Source organism: Natator depressus, chromosome 1 (genome assembly GCF_965152275.1).
Source record: "Natator depressus isolate rNatDep1 chromosome 1, rNatDep2.hap1, whole genome shotgun sequence".
NCBI lineage: Eukaryota > Metazoa > Chordata > Testudines > Cheloniidae > Natator > Natator depressus.
The window spans coordinates 8836506-8859876 of NC_134234.1; the positions used below are offsets into that span (position 1 = coordinate 8836506).

General features: G+C 53.2%; 2 protein-coding genes across 4 annotated transcripts in view; one reads left to right on the top strand and one right to left on the bottom strand.

Moving 5' to 3' along the window:
* NUMA1 (nuclear mitotic apparatus protein 1) overlaps nucleotides 1-652 on the bottom strand; it is a 54098-nt gene extending 53446 nt beyond the window's left edge. For all 3 annotated transcript variants that reach the window (XM_074954345.1, XM_074954337.1, XM_074954320.1), the window contains exon 1: nucleotides 594-652. The gene's annotated coding sequence lies outside the window, so the exon portion shown is untranslated. The remainder of the gene's footprint in view (nucleotides 1-593) is intronic.
* Nucleotides 653-6047: 5395 nt separating this feature from the next.
* Nucleotides 6048-20435, top strand: LRRC51 (leucine rich repeat containing 51). Its single transcript, XM_074954356.1, has 5 exons — nucleotides 6048-6154; nucleotides 11069-11166; nucleotides 12778-12983; nucleotides 15217-15365; nucleotides 16722-20435. Exons 2-5 carry the CDS (start codon nucleotides 11082-11084, stop codon nucleotides 16861-16863), a joined length of 582 nt encoding a protein of 193 aa, XP_074810457.1. The 5' UTR covers nucleotides 6048-6154; nucleotides 11069-11081; the 3' UTR covers nucleotides 16864-20435.
* Nucleotides 20436-23371: the final 2936 nt, after the last annotated feature.

Below are 23371 nucleotides of genomic sequence, written 5' to 3' on the forward strand. Positions count from 1 at the left end.
AGCATGGGGCAGGGTATTCTTCACCCTGGCTAGCCGATTTACTCCTTGGGTTCGTATTTTTATGTTGGATAAGTTTTTTCAAGTCCTGCTCAGCCCCCACATGGACAATCTGATGTTAAATCCAAGAGCACAGCCATGGCTGTGAAAAAGACAGCCTTACCTCTTACCACTACAGCTTTAAGGTATATCATGATATAAAGAAGTGTCAGGCCTACAAATCCCACCCAACTCCTGCCCACTCCATTTCTAACCTAGGGGATAAGCTGCAGCATCCTGACCACCTCAGAACATAACTTTAATGGAAAACTCCAATATCTGCTGGCAAGCCTGTTTGCCAGAAGCTGGGAATGAGCAACAGGGGATGGATCACTTGAGGGTTACCTGTTCTGTTCATTCCCTCTGGGGCACCTGGCATTGGCCACTGTTGGAAGACAGGACTGGGCTAGATGGACCCTTGGTCTGACCCAGTCTGGCCGTTCTTATGTTCAAACAGATGATATTTATACTACAGAAGCATGACACACAACAGGGAAAGCAGTCACTGGGAATATGAAGCAACACATGCCGAGGACACACACATAAAGGAGACTTACCTCAGAGAGAAAGACAAAAGGGAATGCAGTCCCCTTAGGTGGGTCCAGCCATAAAAACACTACAACAAAAGAAAAAGCGTGATCAGCCTCTAACTGCTTAAAAAGACACAGGCAACCAGAACTGGCCACCAAGTTGCCCTTCCAATTTCTGCGGCTTTACTATTACATTTCTTTAAACACAGGAAAGTGCATCTCTCCCCCTGTTGCTGTGATAGATGAAAGCTAACAGGGGTGCTGGCTGACTATACAGAGGAAACAGCAAGACTGATTAGACAAAGTGCAGGCTTTCAATTATACGGTAGCTTGAGGTGTTACCTGCAACATAGCAGATAAAACAATTGTACAGAGAGGTTATTTGTAGTGCAGTACAACTGAGGTCAGTACCCCGCTGTGCCGAACGCTGTAAGCGCACACAGGAACGGTTTGCCTGCACTGCAGCTGGGAGGTTTAGTTCTCAGTCTGGGTAGACGTACAGGCGCTAACTCTGATCAAGCAAGCATGCTAGAAATAGCAGCGTGGCCACGGTGGTGCAGGCAGCGGCTCAGGCTAGCCACCTGAATACAATCCCGTCAGATATGCATACACGGACGGCTAGCCCAAGCTAGCCATTACCCCTCCCAGCTGCCGTGACTAATGCTATGTCTACACTGGCAATTGAACGACAAAACTTGGGTCTTTCAGAGGTGTTCAACCCGCTCCCCGCCCGAAAGACAAAAGCTTTGCCGCGACAAGCGCCAGTGTGAACAGCGCGTTGTCGGTGGGAGAGCGCTCCTGCCGACAACACAAATGCCGCTTGTTAGGGGTGGAAGTTTTCTGTCGGCAGGAGAGCCGACAAACAGCGGCTACACTGCACGGCTGTAGCAACACAGCCATGTCGCTCAAAGCTGTGTAGTGTACATAGCCGAAGAGACAGTCCCTGCTCCAGACAAGACAAGACAAGGCGTGGGAGGAGACCAATATTTTGTTTCAGGGTTTGTAATGCCACCGAGAGAGAAGAGGTGGTCCAGTGGTCAGGTCACTAGCTTAGCACTTGAGAGAGCTGGATTCAATTCCCTACTCCACCACAGACTTCCTGTGAGACTTTGGGCAAGTCTCTTCATGCCTCAATTCCCCCATCTGTAAAATGAGGATCATAGCACTGCCCTGGCTCACAGGGGTGTTATGAAGAAAAAAAAAAATACATTCAAGATTTTGAGGGGCTCAGATACTACAGTGATGGTGACCAGCTAAGTACCTGAGATAGCTAGATCCTCACCCATCACCGGAGTACCTTATCCCCATTTTGTAGATGGGGAAACTGAGGCACGGAGAATATGTCTACCTTGCAGCTTGGATGTGAGATTCCGTGCTCAGGTACACAGACTCACGTTGGGAAAGCTCAAGCTAAAAACAGCTGCATGGAAGTTGTCACACAGACGGCAGCTCGGGCTAGCTACCCAAACTTGGACCCAAGGGGTTGGGCAGGCTTGGACTCGGGTGGCACTCACACATTTGAAGTGTTGGACCCATTAATTCATGTTTCTTGAATAGCTCTGCACCAACATATGACAGACCTTAAGCTGCTTGGAAGATACCCAACTAAAACAGGGATCTTGCACATACCTGCCCAATAATCTAGGCTGTATGGAAGGAGACTCGCACAGTTTTACATAACCCCAGCCAATCATCTTCAACACAAATGGAGGGTGACGGGAGGAGAAAAGATTTTAGGACTCGATATGAAAAGGGTAGAATCTCCATAGCCAGCACAAGTAAAGATGGGGTATTAATACTCTATGTACACCTCCACAAAAACTCCTCCTCAGAATACTGCTTTAAATGTGTACCATTTCCCCACAATATAAAAGGAAGTCTAGAGAGCCCACCTCCTCCAACAGGAGACACTGAAATACACCAACACCGAGCAGAAATGCCTCCTACTGACTCCAGGTCTCCAGTGTACCAGAGGCCGAACCAGCACAAGTCAAGAATGGAAGTGAGCTAGGAACAAGAGACATAACAGAAGACTGGCAAAACTAAAGAGAAAGGAGAGCGTACCACCAGAAAGGTCAACCTAAAATGTCTGTGTTTTGACGTCAGGCTATGCTGCCCCCCAATGAACCCCCCACAAACAGGGATCAAGACCACAGATCTTTGCAGGCAGTACCACAACCAATGAAGTGAGTGTGTGTGTGAGGGAATCATTAAAAATACAGTAATTCTTGGTGCATTTCCTGACAGATACAGAAAAGCAGGATAGATAAAAATCAATGATTTAAAAAAAAAATTGAATTTTTTTGATTTTTTTTCCCTCAAAAAGCATTTTATTTTAAGATACCTCAAAGATATCTCATCATGGAATAGGGATTATAAATTCTAATTCTATAGTATGAGACAATATATTCATGTAATGTTTAAGAAAAGTTTTGTAAATTAGTTCCAATAGTTCATGGATTAGGGACCAAATTTTATGGGATTCCAGGGGCTTCTGTATAGATTTAGGTTATTCTTTCTATCTACCCAATGGGACTCAGTGCTCAGTCTAGAAGATACCATCAGAGATGCTTAGTTTTGCAGTTCTCAAACCGCGGATTTGTGTCTCCAGCGATAACATGTTTATTAACAGAAAATTGTTTTTAAATAAATAAGACCATTTTCTCACTAGAAGGGAAAACTATAATGGCGGTAGGCCGTAAAAGAGACCCAGTTTGGGAATAAGAACCATTCAAGAAATATGTGTTTACTGATGATGTTTTAAAGAAAAGTCACATCAGTGAATTGGTGAAGGTCACTTAAAGACTTGGATTCAGAGACTGTTGAAATGATAATCTCACTTTTAACAGCAGTAGCTTCTTCTGCCAATGTAGAAAAAATATTTTCTTCCTTTGGACTAAATCAATTTGATCTAAATCAAATCCACCCTGCAGAAAAGAAGTTTGCCGAGCACTGTAATTAAAATCATGCTAGGAAGAGAGATAACAGGTAAGCCAGCCTGCCACTTTCTCAGGGACTTTTTGGCATCTCTGATGTGCTCACCATCTGGAGAAATGGTGAGGGGCTATCCGTACATAAGCCTCAGGTGAACCACAGATGCACCTTCAGCAGTGGAGCGGCTCAAAGCAAGGCCAGACAGCTTAACAAACAGATTAAATCGGAGCTATTCAAGAAAACATGGGAGCCTCCCAGACCATGGACAACCACAGGAGAAGCTTGGATAACATCTGTCCATTTGTGTCCATGCACATACTTCAGGAAACTCATACCCAACAACACTCACATCCCCCTCACAGGCAACACTTGCACAAACACACACACCAAGCCACCCCAGGCTCCCCAGCATCTGCCCCGCACAGATGAGATGCCAGCAGGAAGCTTCCCCGCTCTCTCCTGCAGCCCGGGGCAAGGTCAGACACTTGCTGCCCAAGGCTGGCACCGAGGACTCCTCTGTCCTGAGGCACCCGCAGGGCAGGGCTGGAGCAGTGGTTTAGCTCTGCGAGCAAGGTCCTGTACAGAGCACACGAGAGACAGACAGCAGGGAGCCACCCATCTTGGGACAGGTAAATAGACTTCCTTAAGATCAAGCATCCCCTCAGCCCCCCTCATCATCGTCCTCTCAGCCCACCTTTCCCCCCCAAGTCACCATCCCCTCAGCTTCCCCCTCCCCCTGGTCACCATCCCCCCAGCTCCCCCTCTCCCCTCAGCTCCCCCCAAGTCACCGTCCCCCCAGCTCCCCCCTCCCCTCAGCTCCCCCCAAGTCACCGTCCCCCCAAGTCACCGTCCCCCCAGCTTCCCCTCTCCCCTCAGCTCCCCACAAGTCACCATCCTCTCAGCACCCCCTCTCCCCCCAAGTCACCGTCCCCTCAGCTTCCCCCTCCCCTCAGCTCTCCCCAAGTCACCATCCCCCCAGCTTCCCCCTCTCCCCTCAGATCCCCCCAAGTCACCAGCCTCTCAGCACCTCCTCTCCCCCCAAATCACCATCCCCCCCAGCTCCCCACAAGTCACCATTCCCCCAGCTTCCCCCTCCCCTCAGCACCTCCTCTCCCCCCCAGTCCCCGTCCCCCCAGCTCCCCCCTCCCCTCAGCACCCCCTCAGCTCCTTCGCTCCCCCCAAGTCACCATCCCCCCCAGCTCCCTCCAAGTCACCATCCCCCCCAGCTTCCCCCTCCCCTCAGCACCTCCTCTCCCCCCCAGCCCCCGTCCCCCCAGCTCCTCCCTCCCCATAGCACCCCCTCAGCTCCTCCACTCCCCCCAAGTCACCATCCCCCCAGCTCCCCCCAGCCCCCCCTCCCCTCAGCACCCCCTCTCCCCCCAAATCACCATCCCCCCAGCTCCCCCCAGCTCCCCCCTCCCCTCAGCACCCCCTCTGCTCCTCCGCTTCCCCCAAGTCACCATCCCCCCAGCTTCCCTCTCCCCTCAGCACCCCCTCTGCTCCTCCGCTTCCCCCAAATCACCATCCCCCCAGCTCCCCCTCCCCTCAGCACCCCCTCTCCCCCCAAATCACCATCCCCCCAGCTCCCCACAAGTCACCATCCCCCCAGCTCCCCCCTCCCCTCAGCACCCCCTCTGCTCCTCCGCTTCCCCCAAGTCACCATCCCCCCAGCTTCCCTCTCCCCTCAGCACCCCCGCTCCCCCCAGCTCCCCCTCCCCCCAGCCCCCCCTCTGCTCCTCCGCTCCCCCCAAGTCACCGTCCCCCCAGCTTCCCCTCTCCCCCCAGCTTCCCCCCCTAACCTCCCCCAAGTCACCGTCCCCCCAGCTCCCCCCTCCCCCCAGCTTCCCCTCTCCCCCCAAATCACCGTCCCCCCAGCTTCCCCTCTCCCCCCAAGTCACCGTCCCCCCAGCTCCCCCCTCCCCCCAGCTTCCCCTCTCCCCCCAAGTCACCGTCCCCCCAGCTTCCCCTCTCCCCCCAAGTCACCGTCCCCCCAGCTCCCCCCTCCCCCCAGCTTCCCCTCTCCCCCCAAGTCACCGTCCCCCCAGCTTCCCCTCTCCCCCCAAGTCACCGTCCCCCCAGCTCCCCTCTCAGCTCCTCCCCAGTCACCGCCCCCCGTGGCCCCAGCTCCCCCGGGCACCGCCCCTCCCCCCTTGGCCGAGCGAGTCCCCTCCGCACGCCCAGTACGGCAACCCCGCCCGCCGCTGCCAGGGGCAGGCCCCAGCCCCCCTTTACCGTATTCCCTCGAAGCAGCGGGGCGGGCAGGCGGGCGGTGCCCCGTGACTCCCCCCTTGGCCCCTGGGCGGCAGCGCGGCCCTCACCGATTCAAACAGCTGCGCCGCCCCCCCATGCCCCCCTCCCTATTGGCTGCAGGCCGCGTGTACGTCATCTGACGCATATCACGTGGGGGGGAACTACAGCTCCCAGGAGCCCTAGGGTGGGGCGGGAGTAGATCCCGCGACAGGTGGGGAACTCTCGCCGCGAGCCCCTCTGGGACATGTAGTTCCCAATTAGCTCCCTGGTAACTACACTTCCCGGCATGCCGTGCGGGGTCGGGGCTGGGTCGGGCTTTTGGTGTGGTTCTGGTTACCATGGCTACCGCGAGAGTTCCATCTAGTGAGGGGAGAGGGACAGAGAGAGAGAGAGGAGCAGAGATGGTGAGTGTGAAAAGAGGGGCCAAGGACTGGTGAGGGTGAAAAGAGGGGCCAGGGGCTGGTGGGTGTGTAAATCTGTGCCTGGCACCGGTGAGGGTGAAAAGAGGGGCCTGGGGCTAGTGGGTGTGTAAATCTGTGCCTGGCACTGGTGAGGGTGAAAAGAGGGGCCAGGGGCTGGTGGGTGTGTAAATCTGTGCCTGGCACTGGTGAGGGTGAAAAGAGGGGCCAGGGGCTGGTGGGTGTGTAAATCTGTGCCTGGCACTGGTGAGGGTGAAAAGAGGGGCCAGGGGCTGGTGGGTGTGTAAATCTGTGCCTGGCACCGGTGAGGGTGAAAAGAGGGGCCTGGGGCTAGTGGGTGTGTAAATCTGTGCCTGGCACTGGTGAGGGTGAAAAGAGGGGCCAGGGGCTGGTGGGTGTGTAAATCTGTGCCTGGCACTGGTGAGGGTGAAAAGAGGGGCCAGGGGCTGGTGGGTGTGTAAATCTGTGCCTGGCACTGGTGAGGGTGAAAAGAGGGGCAAGGGGCTGGTGGGTGTGAAAATCTGTGCAGGGTGCTATTGAGTGTGAAAAGGCGGGTCAGGCCCTAGTGGGCGTGTAAATCTGTGCAGGGTACTGGTGAGTGTGAAATCCATGTAATTGCTTGATGAGTATGAAAAGCTATGCAAGAGCACAGCGTACACGGAAAGCCAGGCAGTGAGCGTTGTAATTCTGCAAGGGCATGCTGAGTGTGAAAATACGGTACTGTAAATGTAAACCTGTGATGTGACCGAGCGTGTAGCTCTGAACTGAGTGTGTAGCTCTATGAATTGGGTGTGTAGGTCTGGGCAGGCAGCAGCCAGGGTGTGCAGCTGCAGTGGGCGCCCAGTTCCCTGGGCCTCACTTTCGGTGAAGCAGCGCTTAAAGCGAGGGTTCCATTCCCAGGATGGCTCAGTGGAAACTGAGGCAGCTCCCCCTGCTCCCAAGAAAGACAGGTTCTAGTTACCTATCCCAGGTTCTTATATGGCTCTCATCACCCTGGTATCTGGGTGCCTTAAAGTGCTTGTAGCCAGAAAGTTGACTGTGTACAAATGGCCCCCGGCAAAAGGCAGAATTGGCATCCGTGTCCCAATTGCCAAACCACATTCTGCTCTCGCTGAGACCCGTGCAGCCCCACACTCTGTGGCGCTGTCCTTTGTACTGTGCTTGTTGTTTTCACAGCCTTGAGAAGGGTGTGAGCGCCCCCAGAACGAAGACATTTGCTCACACAGAGAGATCTCTATTAAAGAGGTCTGGCTCCAGCGTCGGGGACCAGCTCACTGTGTCTTTCAGAAGAAGCCTCACTGCACGCAGGACGTTACCAGTCCAGTGGTGCTGTTTGTGGAGTAAACGTTTTCAAAGCATCCCCTTTAACACCATCACTTCTTGTGCTGTATGCCAGGTGGCTGCATTTCAAAGGCAGAGTGATCGCGTCATAGGAAAATGGAGGGGCCCTTGTTGAATGCAGGAGAGCTGCAGTCAGGAGACCACCATCTATATCTGGTTTTCAGAGTAGCAGCCGTGTTAGTCTGTATTCGCAAAAAGAAAAGGAGTACTTGTGGCACCTTAGAGACTAACCAATTTATTTGAATATAAGCTTTCGTGAGCTACAGCTCACTTCATCGGATGCATACTGTGGAAACTGCAGAAGACATTATATACACACAGAGACCATGAAACAATACCTCCTCCCACCCCACTCTCCTGCTGGTAATAGCTTATCTAAAGTGATCACTCTCCTTACAATGTGTATGATAATCAAGTTGGGCCATTTCCTGCACAAATCCAGGTTTTCTCACCCTCCGCCCCCCCCCCCCCCACACACACACACAAACTCACTCTCCTGCTGGTAATAGCCCATCCAAAGTGACCATTCTCTTTACAATGTGTATGATAATCAAGGTGGGCCATTTCCAGCACAAATCCAGGTTTTCTCACCCCCCCCTTCCAAAAACCACACACACAAACTCACTCTCCTGCTGTTTTCATACACATTGTAAGGAGAGTGGTCACTTTGGATAAGCTATTACCAGCAGGAGAGTGAGTTTGTGTGTGTGGTTTCAGAGTAACAACCATGTTAGTCTGTATTCGCAAAAAGAAAAGGAGTACTTGTGGCACCTTAGAGACTAACCAATTTATTTGAGCATGAGCTTTCATGAGCTACAGCGCACTTCATCGGAGTGGTTTGTGTGTGTGGTTTTTGGAAGGGGGGGGGGGGTGAGAAAACCTGGATTTGTGCTGGAAATGGCCCACCTTGATTATCATACACATTGTAAGGAGAGTGATCACTTTAGATAAGCTATTACCAGCAGGAGAGTGGGGTGGGAGGAGGTATTGTTTCATGGTCTCTGTGTATATAATGTCTTCTGCAGTTTCCACAGTATGCATCCGATGAAGTGAGCTGTAGCTCACTTCAGCTTATGCTCAAATAAATTGGTTAGTCTCTAAGGTGCCACAAGTACTCCTTATCTATATCTGGCTCGCCCTCTGACTCGCTGTGTGACTTTGGGCAAATTTCTAACCTAGTTTCCCCATCTGTAAAATGGAGGCAACCACACTGACTTCCTAACATAACACTTGGAAAGCTCAATGAATGAATATTTTAAACAGCTTTGAGCCCTTTGGACGTGTTGTTAGTTTGTCAAGTGCTTGGGGACTGAAAAGCACTATGAGAAAATCAGCTATTAGAACATAAAACAACATCTGTGAAATCAGTGTGCCAGGGCAAAGGCAGCCATGCATTTCCACTTAGGCACGGAGGAATTAGGGAATTTGCCCTGGGTTGCACAAGGAGAGAGTAGCAGAACTGGGAACAAAACTTTATTGTTAGATGGGGATTCTGGGCTGAGCTCATTGACTCCGAGTGGCAGGCCTGTACATCCTGGGCCAGGAACCAGCTAGCTGTGTCCATCCGTAGTGAATTCAGAGACCTGCAGTCCACAAAATTAAACATGAAGTTAAATGTTGCCAACCTCAGCTCTCCTGCCCTTTTAATTGGATGTGGTATTCTTGTTCCTACTGTAACGATGCTGGTTCTGGTGGGACCCAACTGAGAGTGCCAATTCAGGACAAATTGCTTGAAGCAGGGCAGTTACTGCCCAAGGCTTCAGAGTAGCAGCCGTGTTAGTCTGTATCCGCAAAAAGAAAAGGAGGACTTGTGGCACCTCAGAGACTAACAAATTTATTTGAGCATAAGCTTTCGTGAGCTACAGCTCACTTCATCGGAAATTTGTTAGTCTCTAAGGTGCCACAAGCCCTCCTTTTCTTTTTGCCCAAGGCTGGGGTTTTTCCAGGCAAACCAAACCAGCCAAACAGAGCAGACTTTGGTCTCACCCCACTGGCTAACCACAAGTCACACAAGCAATTCCCTTAGACACTCCAGTTTCCCAGTATCTCCACCAGTGCCACTCGTTATGCGGATAAATGGTTATGAAAACCAACACCCCGGTAAAAGAAAAAAGGTTCTCCCGATCTCAAAGGACCAAGCCCCAGACCCAGGTCAATATACAAATCAGATCTTACCCACAAATCACGCTGTTGCCAATCCTTTAGAATCTAAAATCTAAAGGTTTATTCATAAAAGGAAAGAAATAGAGATGAGAGCTAGAATTGGTTAAATGGAATCAATTACATACAGTAATGGCCAAGTTCTTGCTTCAGGCTTGTAGCAGTGATGGAATAAACTGCAGGTTCAAATCAAGTCTCTGGAGTCCATCCACAGCTGGGATGGGTCATTCAGTCCTTCGTTTAGAGCTTCAGTGTAGCAAAGTCCCATTGAAGACCAGATGGAGGATCTGCAGCAGTTTTTTATATTCTCTTGCCATGTGGTCTTTCTTTGTTTGTCCCAAGGACAAGCTGCCCATCCCATGGCCTGGAAAAACCTCAGAGTTCTGTCCACAGGCATGTCCCTACATGCCTTGCTGAGTCCCAAGGCGTGTCTGCCTTCTCTCAAAGGGTCAGTTGTATCGGTGATGGTCCTTAATGGGCCATCCAGCAGGCTAGGCAGAGCTGACACCAACTTGTCTGGGGTGTCACCCAGCAGCATAGCATAAATTTGAAATACAGACAGTATTTCATCGGTTGCATCCAATGAAGTGAGCTGTAGCTCACGAAAGCTTATGCTCAAATAAATTGGTTAGTCTCTAAGGTGCCACAAGTCCTCCTTTTCTTTTTACAGACAGTATAGAGCCAATATTCATAACTTCAACTACAAAAATGATACACACATACAGACAGCATAATTATAATCAGCAAACCATCACCTTGTCTTAGACACCTCATTTGACCCCCTTTATATAAGATTTGGTGCCACTACAGGACCTTGGTTGCAACGATGATCTATACGGTCCCAGATTATGTCAATAACGTCACACCTACCCTAACCCGTCATGTGCCTTGTGCTGTTAAACAGCTGCCAGTTCCACCCCAGAGGCGGCTCCACTTCAGAGGCACGGATGTGAAAGCTGCTGGGGTCATCTCAGTTGAATGGCGCCATCTGATGCCGTTGTCATGTTGTTAGCTTGCGGTGCTACACGGGCAGCCTTGTTCATACTCATCTGGTTGTTTAAGGGGGGAATGCCATGATGCTGAGGGTTTGAAGCCAAAAATATCCTTTGATTTGTGCTCTACCTCAGCAGCACAAAATATCTCTGGGAGCCAGCTAGGGTGTCTGTGCACCACTGCCCTCTACTGGATGGAATTAGGACTACTCAGCTGTATGTCCTGAGCCCTGTACTGCTCATTACTAAGGCAGAGGCTCTGCTAGTTCAAGTGGAAGGGGCTGCTTTGGACCCAAAAGGAGCTGAGTTCTAGTCCTGCTGTGAGGTGTGGCCTGGCTGTGGCTGTGACGCCTTTAGGGCTGTTCTGGTTTCTTTATTAAAATCCCTCTTCTGTGGTTTTTCCTAGCGTGGCCTGAAAGATGAGCATGCGATGGGATTGCTGTAAGATCTCACTGCGGGCACCTCCTCTGGACTATTCCTTCCGAGGCATCAGCTTCATCCAAGGTGCGGCTCTTACTCTGCAGAGCAAACTAGAACAGACTTGTCGGTGGGGGGCGGGGCGGGGGGCAAACCGCAGCTGTCGCTCATTGGCTCCTTAGCTGTCCCTCCCAGCAGAGAGGCCTTTTCATGCAAGGACCAGTCTACCACTGGGGAAACTCAGTGACTTGCTCAGGCTCACGAGAGGAGTCAGTGGCAGAGGTGAGAGGAGAACCCAGGCATCTTGTCTCCCAGTCCCTCTCCCACCAGCAGAGCACACACCCCCTTCCAGAGCTGGAAATAGAACCGGGAGTCCTGCCTCCTGCTTCCTGCTCTAACCCTTCAACGCTGCTTCCCGAGCTACAGCACAAGGCACCGGGAGTGACCAGAAAAGGCCAGAGAGCAAAGTGGGAAATAAGCCAACTGCACGTTTTAATACTGCCGCCACCCCTGTCGTGTGATGGGATTCAGCCAGAGCAAGCAAAGCGCACAGCCGTGCTTAGAGCCTCTGTCCCCAGTGTCGGGGTTCCCCTGCAAAGGGCGTGTCACTGGGCCAGCCTTTGAGTTATGCATGATGAAGGTGCCGTTAGCTGGCAGCTGGTTCAATCTTAGTCAGCTGGCTCCCTGCCGTCCCACCGCCGGGGGCTTCACAGACCCGGCCAGGGAAGAGGATCAGATCCCGGGAGCTCTCTCCCAGAGCAGTCCTGTTACTGATGGGGTTTGCCCTGCCACACAGGTCTCCTAGCCGGCTGGCAGCTCTTCTGCTGCATTCTCAGCAGGGACAATGTCAAGCGACGTTGTTTTCAGGGATGCAATAGGGCAGTGGGGAGGGAACAGGGGGCCAGCCCTCCTCCTTGGCCAGATCTGGGTGGCATCACGGCAAAGTCCCTTCCCTGCTGCCATGACAGAGGCCGGCCGGGCCAGCCTGGAGTGGCGTGGTGACCCTGTACACCAGGTTGCAACACCACTTTGATTTGGGGTGACCAGGCAGGTAACCTGGGCCCCTCCTTAGCAAAACTCTGGTAGTGCCCCCAGCCAGCCTCCCGACCCTGTTGTCCGAGGTGTGGCACGGACCCATAGCCCCTGCCCTGAAGAGCCTGCAATCTCCCAAGACAAGACAGACACAAGGGGAAGGAAGGGCATACCATGACCTGTCCCCCGTGGCCCAGGGAGAGGGAGTGGCTTGCCCGTGGTCACCCAGGAAGCTGGTGGAAGAGCCAGAAGTAGAAGCTGGGTCTAAGCCCATTGCCTTAGCCACAGGACCAGCATTTCCACCAGCTTCGGAGCAACTAGCAACATGGGTCCCTAAAACACGCCGCAGACGAGCCTGGAGCAAGGGCTAGAAACTGTTGCTGTAGAGAACCAGGCTGTGCTGGCACCGGCGATGAGCACGGGGAACCGGCAGCCCCCTCCCTGTCTGATCCTGCGGGAACCCCAGCACAGCTGCGGGGTGGGTTAACCAGAGTGCAGGGAGGTGCCCAGATACTACGGTGATGGGAGCCACATCAGAACCAAGGTAGACTGGGTCTGTGTCTGCCCAGCCGGCACTGCTGCAGTACTCTGCCACCGACCGAATCAGCAGCAGGTAAGATTCTTTCCCAAGGCAGCTCTAACCCCCCTCCTTACTCTCCCCACTAGACCTGCTGACAGAGGAGCCCCGGCCTGGCCTCAAGGTGATCAAGCGCTCGGCCGGGGGGAAGCTGCTGACCCAGGCTGTGCGCCTGAATAACAACACCATCAATGAGCTGACCGACTTCACCTCCACCATGGAGCAGCTGCTGGAGTACCCCGACGAGCTCTCCTGGGTCGACCTCTCCTTCAACGACTTGCCTGCTATCGACCCGGTACGGCTGAACGGGAGCACTGTGGGATGGTGGCTCAGGGGGTTAGCCCTCAACAGGGCAGGCTCCTAACCCTGCATCTGACACCGACTCCCCCTGAGGTCTCGGGCAAATTCCTGCCCCTCTATGTGCCTCAGTTTCCCCACCTGTAAAATAGTGGTGATACCCCTCCACCCGCTTTGAGGTGTGCGACTGAAGCAGCGCCACAGCTGCGTGAGTACAGCTGGATTACACACTGCAGCTGTACATGGGATGTAAAAGCAAATGCTCCCAGGTAACCCCTTGCAGTGGCACCAGGTGCTTAGTCCATGCCGGTGTTACTGCTCTGCAGCCCTGACTCACCAGACTTTGATTAGAGCCTGAGTGCTGCTCACCCCGTCAGGTCCAGTCTGCCCTCTGCCCCTGCACTAGTGCAGCCTGGTGGCAGAGGGGAACAGCTGGCAGGGCAGGATTGCTGTGGGGAGTGGGGTGATGCCCTGGCCACCTTTAGGGAGCTCAGGCAATTCAGGGGATCCCCGCCAGTCGGAGCTGTGGGGGTCTTGGAAGGGTTCAGCGTTGGCCTTACTCTGCTGCCATTATAAAAGCCCCCTGGAGTTCAAGGGGAGCTGACAGGCCAATGGTGAGCTCTTTTGTAAATCTCAGCCCTATTGTGTGTCCCCTAAGCTCTGGGCAAAATCAGGCTGCTTTTTCCAGCTGGGTCCCAGTGGGGCCTTGGGTGAGTCCCAGTTCTTCCCTGTTCCTCAATTTCCCACTCCGCAGAGCTGGGATAGTGGTCCTGCCCCACTTATAGAATCGTAGGACTGCAGAGGTCATCTAGTCCAGTCCCCAGCATTCATGGCAGGACTAAGTATTATCTAGAAAAAAGAAAAGGAGGACTTGTCGCACCTTAGAGACTAACAAATTTATTTGAGCATAAGCTTTCGTGAGCTACAGCTCACTTCATCGGATGCATTCCATCCCTGGCAGGTGTTTGTCCAACCTGCTCTTAAAAATCTCCAGTGACGGAGATTCCACCTCCGCCCTAGGCAATTTATTCCAGTGCTTAACCACCCTGATAGTTAGGAACTTTTTCTAATGTCCAACCTAAACCATCCTTGCTGCAATTTAAGCCCATTGCTTCTTGTCCTAGCCTCAGAGGTTAAGAACAACAATTTTTCTCCCTTCTCCTTGTAACAACCTTTTATGTACTTGAAAATTGTTATCATGTCCCCTCTCAGTCTTCTCTTGTCCAGACTAACCAAACCCAGTTTTTTCAATCTTCCCTCATAGGTCATGTTTTCTAGACCTTTAATCATTTTTGTTGCTCTTCTTTGGACTTTCTCAAATTCGTCCACATCCTTCCTGAAATGTGGCGCCCAGAACTGGACACAATACTCCAGCTGAGGCCTAATCAGTGCGGAGCAGAGTGGAAGAATTACTTCTCGTGTCTTGCTTTCAACACTCCTGCTAATATGTCCCAGAATGATGTTTGCTTTTTATTTGCAAGAGCGTTACACTGCTGACTCGTATTTAGCTTGTGATCCACTCTGACCTCCAGATCCCTTTCCGCAGGACTCCTTCCTAGGCAGTCATTTCCCATTTTGTATATGTGTAACTGATGGGTCCTTCCTAAGGGGAGTACTTTGCATTTGTCCTTATTGAATTTCATCCTATTTACTTCAGACCATTTCTCCAGTTTGTCCAGATCGTTTTGAATCATTGATGAAGATATTGAACAGAACGGGACGCAGAACTGATCCCTGCGGGACCCCACTCATTATGCCCTTGCAGCTTGATTGTTAACCATTGATAATTACTCTCTGGGAGTTTCAGAGTAGCAGCCATGTTAGTCTGTATTTGCAAAAAGAAAAGGAGGACTTGTGGCACCTTAGAGACTAATAAATTTCTTTGAGAATAAGCTTATGCTCAAATAAATTTGTTAGTCTCTAAGGTGCCACAAGTCCTCCTTTTCTTTTTACTCTCTGGGAATGGTTTTCCAACCAGTTATGCACCCACCTTACAGTAGCTGCATCTAGGTTGTATTTCCCTAATTTGTTTGTGAGAAGGTCCCTGCTCCATGCTCGTGAAGCACTGTGAAATCCTGGGGTGAAAGAGGCTAGGGAAAGTCAAAGCCCGGCTGGGGCTGCTTTTGACAGGGGGGTGTCTCATGGCCCAGCTGTTACCCTGGGAGAGGCTTGCTTTGCTTCCAGGCTCTCTGCTCCCTCCCTCACTGGGGCTGGGGGTTTTGTGGTTGCAGGTGCTGACTACATATCCCCAGCTCCGGGCCCTCAACCTGCACGGGAACAGCATCCAGAGCCTCAGTGAGGTGGACAAGCTGGCCGTCCTGCCGTGCCTGCGCACATTGACCCTGCACGGAAACCCCATCGAGGAGGAGAAAGGCTATAGGTGGGGCCGAGGGGCTCAGCCAGCTAACGCTTTGGGGAGAGGGAGGGATGGTGGGTGCAGAGGAGAGCCCAGCCCTGGGGAACAGCTCTCTGCACTCTTCTGCCAGGGCGCCCAGAGAGCTCGCTTAGGGCCTCCTCCACCTCCACTGGAGTCAGCAGGCTCCCAAAGCCTTTGATGGGAGCTGGGTCTGACTTGCCCTGACACCGTGCCTCAGTTTCCCTTTGGGGATAATGGTCATTCCTTTCTCGCAGGGAGGATGAAGTGCTTTAAGATCCTCCGTGGCAAGCCCCCAGAGGGCAAAGTGGTACCTGCATGGTGTCAAACACTAGAGCGTCAGCAGGCTCAGGGGAATAAGAGGGAGGACCCGCATGCAACCCTCTCTAGCTGTCGTAGCATTGACGCCAACCCACATGGCTCATTCTATCCTGGCCCCTGCGCCTTGCCCTGCCCAAGGCCCCACAGCAAGACTCCTGGGATACACAAACCAGGCCATGCCAAGGGAAAACTTTTAAAAGGGTGGGTCCGGCTCCTGTCACCCCCTGCTCACGAGTCGGCCTGCCCCATGCATGTGTGTCTACAGATCCTCTCCACAGTGCCAGAGGGCAGCCAGGGCCAGAGACCCTCATCAGGACCAGAGTCCCCTTGCACTGCATACCGCACGTTCATATAGTGAGAGTCAGTCCCCAGACCTCACCCAAGGTCACCAGCAGGGCAGGGCAGCGGCAGAGAATCCAGATCCCCTGAGTCCCTGCCCGGTCTCCTCGCTCATGCAGGAGTTGTGTAGGCCCCAAGCAGTGGTTCTGGACTGGCGCTCGGAGAGTCACTTGCCATCGCTCCGAGACACATTACGGAGCAGGCCGGCCAATCGGATTTTAAATTTAGTGATGCCTGGTCTTCAGGTCTAGTCTCTTACAGCATCGGTGCCAAGATCCACCCAGCCAGGGAGAAGCCCACGGGAAGCGCGTGGCTGGTCTTGCCCTTGATTTTATACAATCTGCTCTGCTCCAGTGCCCAGCTGCGGCGGGGCCTAGTGCCAACATGATCCCAAAGGCACCCCGATCAGACACAATGGGCTGTGTCTGGCCCGAGGAGAGAGGGGCAAGGAGGCAGACCAGGGGCTCCTGGACAGCACTGATTGTAGCAGCTAGCTCTGCCCCCCTTGCGAGAGGAAGCAGTGCCTCAGTCTACTACCAAGGGCTTCTCTAGGCCCAAGCTGGGGGGTACAGCGTGAGCCGGGGGAAGGGGAGGAGAAGCACCCCCCGCCCCTGGGCGTTGTGGTGGGGAGGCCAGAGGACAGGGAGTGGCCCTGGCCTGCTAGCCCACGCCGTTCGGGCCTGACCGGCCACTCTCCCGCAGGAGTTATGTGCTGTCCGTGCTGCCCCAGCTGAAGTCCTTCGATTTCAGTGGCGTGACGAAGCAGGACCGCTCCACCGCCACCATCTGGAGACGCATGAACGTCAAACCCAAGAAGGTCAAGAAAAGGCGGGACAACTACTGAGGGGACGGGGCCTTTGAGGCACGGCATGAAGCAGCAGCTGCACCATTCAACGGGGCCCAGCGCCGTGGCCTGTGGGGGCGGAAAGCCCGCGTGTTCGCTTAGGAATAAAGGCTTAGAGCTCTGTGGGGTAGGACAATGAATCGCTACGAGGGATGGGGCTCGGTCATCACTGGAAACGGTCAGGGAGGGCTGCCATGGCAGCAGGCCGGGTACACACCTGCCATTGTTGGCACAGAGGGTCTGTGCTCAGCTCGCTCCACCAGCTTCTCCTGAGGGGCTGAGAAATGCCCCTCCTCCTCTCCAGTGATCGGCAGGCAGCTGGTGGGGAAGAAATGGGGCCCTGGGCCTCCAGGAGGCGTCTGACACCAACACCCGGTTGTGCCCCCAGCACTGGATGAGCTGGCCTTGCCACGCTGGGCTTCTTGAAGATGTTCCAGCCCCTCCCCGCCCAGCCAGCTGCTGCTGAGGCTGCCAGCGAGAGTCCACCTGTGGTCAGGGGGTGCTAGCGAGCCCACGCCGGCTGCTTCCTTCTCACCACCGCTCCCGGAGGCTCGGGCCCAAGGCTTGGCTTGCTCACGGGGTTTCTCTACGGCTGGACTGTAAAGTGCAACCCCCGGTGCCCAGCACATCAAACCCAAAGCCAGCCAGGCAGGAGCAAGGTCACAGAACCGTCCCAGCAGAGCCCCCAGCTAGAGCCCAGGGGCAAAGAGAGGGGCCCCTACCCGGGGAGGCAAACAGCTCAAAGTGCTACATACAACAGGACTGTCCATCTTCCACGCCACCTGCCTCCCTTGGCCCCAGCAGGCAGGCTCTGCAGCGTGAGCCCAGTCGCTCCTGCGGGCACTGACCTCATCACGCGCTCAGCCCACCTCCAAACGCTCGGTCTCCTTACTAACAAGCAGAGGAGGCAGTCGTCCAGGTAGGGGTGGGATGAGCCTGAAGGCCCCTGGCTCCTTTGTGGGAAGAAAGCTGGTAAGTGACTGTCCCACGTGACCATTTGATTGATCATGGGCTCCCATCAGTCATGAGGCCTGCAGCTTCTGGGGCTACTCTGCCCTGCCCCCTGGGCTTTAGTGTTTAATGCTCAGAGTCATTCCCAGCTGAGCCAGCCAGGTTTCCCTTGTGCCACAGGGTCCTGAGCTAGTCACGTCATCCCCATGCAAGTCCCTGCCTGCCACTGTCATCACTTCCCCAAGAGGCTTCTAGCACAACTGCTCCAGCCCCTTTCTTCACTCCCTCCTCCCCCACAACAGGAAATTGTCACCTCACCCTTTGTCTTCCCAGAGGCAGAGCTTGCCCAGAGGCAAATCAGAAGCTCGGCTGATAAGAGGCAAAGCATGTTTGAGCCAGCCCAGGCATGGGTGCCACTAGGGTAGAGCTGCAATCCGATCCCTGACCATTAACTGATAGTGCATGCCCAGTGGGCTAGGTGAGGGCCTGGGACTAGCACTGGTTCCATGCTGTCAGACCCATTCCCCTCCCAGACACATCTTCCCCCACCTCCAGCTGTTCATTGCCCCTACTGCTTCCCCAGGGCCACTTCAGTGACTAGAGAGGCTTCGGTAAGGCCCCAATTGGGTAGATACTATGGTGCTACAGATCAGGCCTAGGAGCTCCCTTCTCCGGGAAGTACAGTGTGGGGAGGAAGCCAGGGTTCCAGCTGTGGCTAGTTCTACACTGGATCTGGCATAGTTGAGAGCAACCTCAGGGCTGCTCTAAGTGACACCAGCCTCTAACCCATGCCAAAGGAGCCATTGGCCACGCAAGGGAGGGGTGTAGCACAGCACCTGCCTGGCTCCCCTCTGCCCTGGGGCAAAGTGGCACACAACCTGCTTCTCCACCCCTGAAGGCTCTCCCACCTGCAGGGACATGCAGCCCAGCAGATGTGCCTTGCTGAAGACAGTGTCTCCGCAGACTGAGAAAAAATGGTGGCAAAGGGGTGAAATTCAGCCTGGCAAGGCTGCACTGCCCTCTCCCGGTTCTCCTTTAGCACATGCCCCTGCCCCCACATTCCCTGTGTTTGCCCAGGGGCTGCAGTGCACTTAAGACCCAAGCAGCTGCCAGCCTTGCTAAAGCAGAAGTTTAAGACAACCCCTTTAGTGATGATAAGGGGGGTGGGGGGAGAGAGTTGTGATCCTCGCCCTAAAGACCCTAATGTGTTAATGCTGCTGAGCCAGCCACCCAAAACCACAGCTGCCTGGGATGCTCAGGCCAGCTCCACAAACCAGAGTGACTGGGGGTGGCAATCGCCCTGCATCAGTCCTTCCCCTTGTGCCTGGAAATCCCCATCCCTTGGCCGTAGGAACAGGAATGAACTCAACCAGCTGTGCCAGGAGCAGGTGGTAGATACGCTCCGGGGTTAATGGTCTGAGGGGTCCTTGCCCCAGTTTTGCTGGCGCACTATTAAACACGTCAACTCTTTCCCATGTGGAATTTCAAATTTTTGAAAGTGGTCCAATTTCTTGACACGGCTCCATGATTTCCATAGGCTCAGACCAGATGAGAGCACGGATTATCTAGGCTGATGTGCACAGCCCTGGCTAGAGAACTGCGCCCTGTGGTCCTACAGTAAGGCCAGTAACATGTGGTTGAGTAGAGCATCTCTTTGGCTATGTCTACACTACCCCCCCACCCCCCATCAACGCTCTGGGGATTGATGCACCAGGGTTGATTTAGTGGGTCGAGTAAAGACCCGCCAAACCGACCGCAGATCACTCTCCAGTCGACCCCGGTACTCTACCCCAAACGAGAAGAGTAAGGTAAGTCGACAGGAGAATGTCTCCCATCGACCCAGCGGAGTTTGGACCCCGGGGTAAGTCGACCTAAGCTACGTCAAGTCCAGCTACGTTATTCACATATCTGGAGTTGTATAGCTAAGGTCGACTTTATGTCTACACTACTGCGGTAAGTCAACCTTAGCTACAGAACTCCAGATACGTGAATAATGTAGCTGAGGTCGACTTACCGCAGTAGCATAGACATAGCCTTAGAAAGCCAACCAATGGCCATTTAAAGATTATGATGTGCAGAATCCGCCGCAGCCCAAGGGAGGATGTTCCAATTGCCCTCTCTGTTAAAAATCGGCACCTTATCTCAGGGATCCAAATTGTGAGCAGAGCAAACGAGTGAAAAACCAGTGGATTTTTTCATTCCAAGAAGCTTACTGGACTGAAAAAAATTCAGACTACACAGCTTTTGGTGGGACTGCTCCAGCTGCCTTGAGGAAGTGCGGTTTCATACCCTTGTTTTGTTGCAGTCACATGATGTCTAGATTGCAAAGCAGCCCATCCCGGAGCGGTATTACAGATAAATGCAGTTGTTCTATCGTTTCCACCGACGATCTGATCTGAAGCCAGTGCAGCTCATCCATATCAACTCGACAATCTGAATGCTTGTTAGATCGATTGTGCCACACAGAACATGGGTTTTGATTACAATGAAGGGTATGTCCCTGCTGCACTCAGAGCTGTAACTGCTGCCAAGGGTGCTGGAACAATTTGTGTCGTGGGGGTGCGGAGAGCCATCGAACCAAACTGTAAACCCTGTAATAGGATAGAAACCACTTCAAGCCAGAGGGTGCAGCAGCACCCCCGGCACCCCTTGTTCCAGCACCTATGACTGCTGCCCATATAGATGTACCCGAGTTAGCTTTGATCATGCTAGCTCAAACAATATGGGGAAAGCTGTGGCAGCGTGGACTGCATAACCCATCTGAGATACTGAGTATGCTCCTGTTACTCAAACTAGCTGGATCAAAGTAGCCCAGTTACGTCTACACTGCAACCAAAGGTTTGACTGCAGCACATGTAGACATAGCTGGAGTCACAAGGCCTCTGGGTCTCACCTTTATATCAGGAGCATTTCTGGTGGCAGGCAGCAGCAGCCAGGGTGGCATTTGAAGAAGCCAGCATGGGTTGTTTGGGAACTACTTTGAGGCAGCTTGATAAGCAGTTCCCCAAAGCTGAGAAGGAAACAGAGTTCAGAGCCAGCAGCTGGCCAGGGTCAAAGGAGAAGATTTTAAAATCCTTCCTGTAAGGCTAGAACTGTGCTAGAAATTAACATTGTTCACAGTTGCCTGCTTTGATGACCAGAATGGGCGCCTGTTAGATTAAAGACTGTCCCAAGACAAGTTTTACATGCAGGGAGCTGATCCAGCCCCACAGCCTGCTCTACAGACAGGGCAGCTCTGAGATTCCCTAGAGCAGCGTATTGGCAGAAATAACCTTCAGTGAGGTCTTCACAAACCAGAGCAAGTCAGCTGGCATCAACTTGTCCTTGGGGAGGATGGGCAATCATGCCCAGGACTGGGAGTCAGTGTGCTTGGACGAGTCTCTTAAACCCCAGTGCCTCAGTTTCCCCTCTGTACAGCATTTAATACAGACCTACTGCATGCAGGGAGTTGAAAGCTGCTTGGATAGCCTTAGCTAGGCTGTGCAATAGTAGGGCAAACTATTTAATTGGTAGGCACTGGGGTCCTAAGGGGAAAGCTGGCCTTGAATTCTGAACTACAAGTACCCCCATCAGGTGGTCACTTTGCCTTCAACGAGGAAGGGCAAGGGCAGCTGTGATAGGTTGCAGGCTTGGTTTAGGCAGAGTGAGGAGACCTTATGGCAGAGGAATTTAGAGAAGCAGGTTGCAGTGAGCCAAGCTACAATTTAAGGCAGGACAACAGAACTAACTCCTCATCTCTTGTGCACTCAGTGGTCTCTTCAGTGACAGGCGGCCATCTCGTCTGGGAGAGTGCACCTCCAGCCACACAGCATGCCTTGGGCCAGGTAGGCCCTGGGTCAGTACCTACGAGGGAGTCACGCCCCTAGGGTATTAGCAGAGACAAGTACATCCCTGAGAAGTCCTGCTGGTCGGTGGGAATGCAAGACCCAGAGCCACAGGGAGAGAGATCCACCACTCTGCACGGGAGACCATTCCTGACACCTTTGGTCAACACAGTTGAGACATCTTTGCCAGGCAATTCACATTTGATACAAGCTGAGCCAAGTAGCACTAATGAACACAGGGCTGCAGGAAAGGACTCCGTATGAATAGGGCCCTACAAAATTCATGGTCCATTTTCATCAATTTCACAACCATAGGATTTTAAAAATAGTAAATTTCATGATTTCAGCTATTTAAATCTGAAATTTCATGGTGTTGTAATTGTAGGGGTCCTGACGCACAGAGTATAATGGGGGGGGGGGGGGGAGTGGTACTGCTACCCTGACTTCTGTACTGCTGCTGGCAGCGGTGCTGCCTTCCGAGCTGGGCAGCTGGAGAGCGGGGGCTGCTGGCCGGGAGCCCAGCTCTAAAGGCAAAGACCCGGTCTGGTATTGTCACCCTTCCTTCTGCGCTGCTGCCTGCAGAGCTGGGCCCTCGGTCAGCAGCCACCACTCTCCGGCCACCCAGCTCTGACGGCAGCAGCGCAGAAGTGAGGGAGGCCTGGTCTGGTGTTGCCACCCTTCCTTCTGGGCTGCTGCTGGAGGGGAGCTGCCTTCAGAGCTGGGCAGCCAGAGAGCAGCGGCTGTTAGCCGGGCGCCCAGCTCTGAAGGCAGCACAGAAGTAAGAGTGGCAATACCCTAAAATAACCTTGTGATCCCCCTGAAACTCACTTTTGGGTCAGGACCCGTAATTTGATAAACTCTGGTCTCCCCTGTGAAATCTGTATAGTATAGGGTAAAAGCACATAAAAAGACCAGATTTCATGGGGATAGACCAGATTTCACGGTCCACGACATGTTTTTCATGGCTGTGAATTTGGTAGGGCCCCAAGTATGAATTATACCAGGGGCGTTCGTCACCACCATGCGGCTGGAAGTCTTAGCGTTTATAAGAGCTTATTGCAGAGAGCTCAGGAAACAAGTCAACGGTGCAAGGTGAGGGAGGGAGACCAAGTCGGACAGTCCCGGCAATGGAGCTGGGTTGTTCCACACCTCTACTAAATCACAGCCCATCGCATGTGTGTGACCACAACCCAGGCCACTAACTGGTTCCAAGCTCCATTATCGCTGAGGGAACTGGGATTATTTAGGCTGCAGAAGAGAAGAATGAGGGGGGATTTGATAGCTGCTTTCAACTACCTGAAAGGGGGTTCCAAAGAGGATGGATCTAGACTGTTCTCAGTGGTAGCAGATGACAGAACGAGGAGTAATGGTCTCAAGTTGCAGTGGGGGAGGTTTAGGTTGGATATTAGGAAACACTATCTAGGTGGATGGTGAAGCATAGGAATGGGTTCCCTAGGGAGGTGGTGGAATCTCCTTCCTTAGAGGTTTTTAAGGTCAGGCTTGACAAAGCCCTGGCTGGATGATTTAGTTGGGGATTGATCCTGCTTTGAGCAAGGGGCTGGACTAGATGACCTCCTGAGGTCCCTTCCAACCCTGGTATTCTATGATTCTATGCTTGATGACGAGACCAGACCTCCTGGCAGACCCTGCCAGCTCCTTCTCACCCCAGATCTCCACACAAGCTCCTGGGATGTGGCTTGAAAAGAAGGGACAGAGGAGACTGGGGGGTTGGA

What these genes read in the sequence shown, in the direction of transcription:
- LRRC51 (XM_074954356.1), top strand. Translation starts at nt 11,082, where the DNA reads ATGAGCATGCGATGGGATTGCTGTAAGATCTCACTGCGGGCACCTCCT. An exon ending in ACTTGCCTGCTATCGACCCG is followed by an intron (nt 12,984 to 15,216) that starts GTACGGCTGAAC and finishes TTGTGGTTGCAG; the next exon opens with GTGCTGACTACATATCCCCA. An exon ending in GAGGAGGAGAAAGGCTATAG is followed by an intron (nt 15,366 to 16,721) that starts GTGGGGCCGAGG and finishes ACTCTCCCGCAG; the next exon opens with GAGTTATGTGCTGTCCGTGC.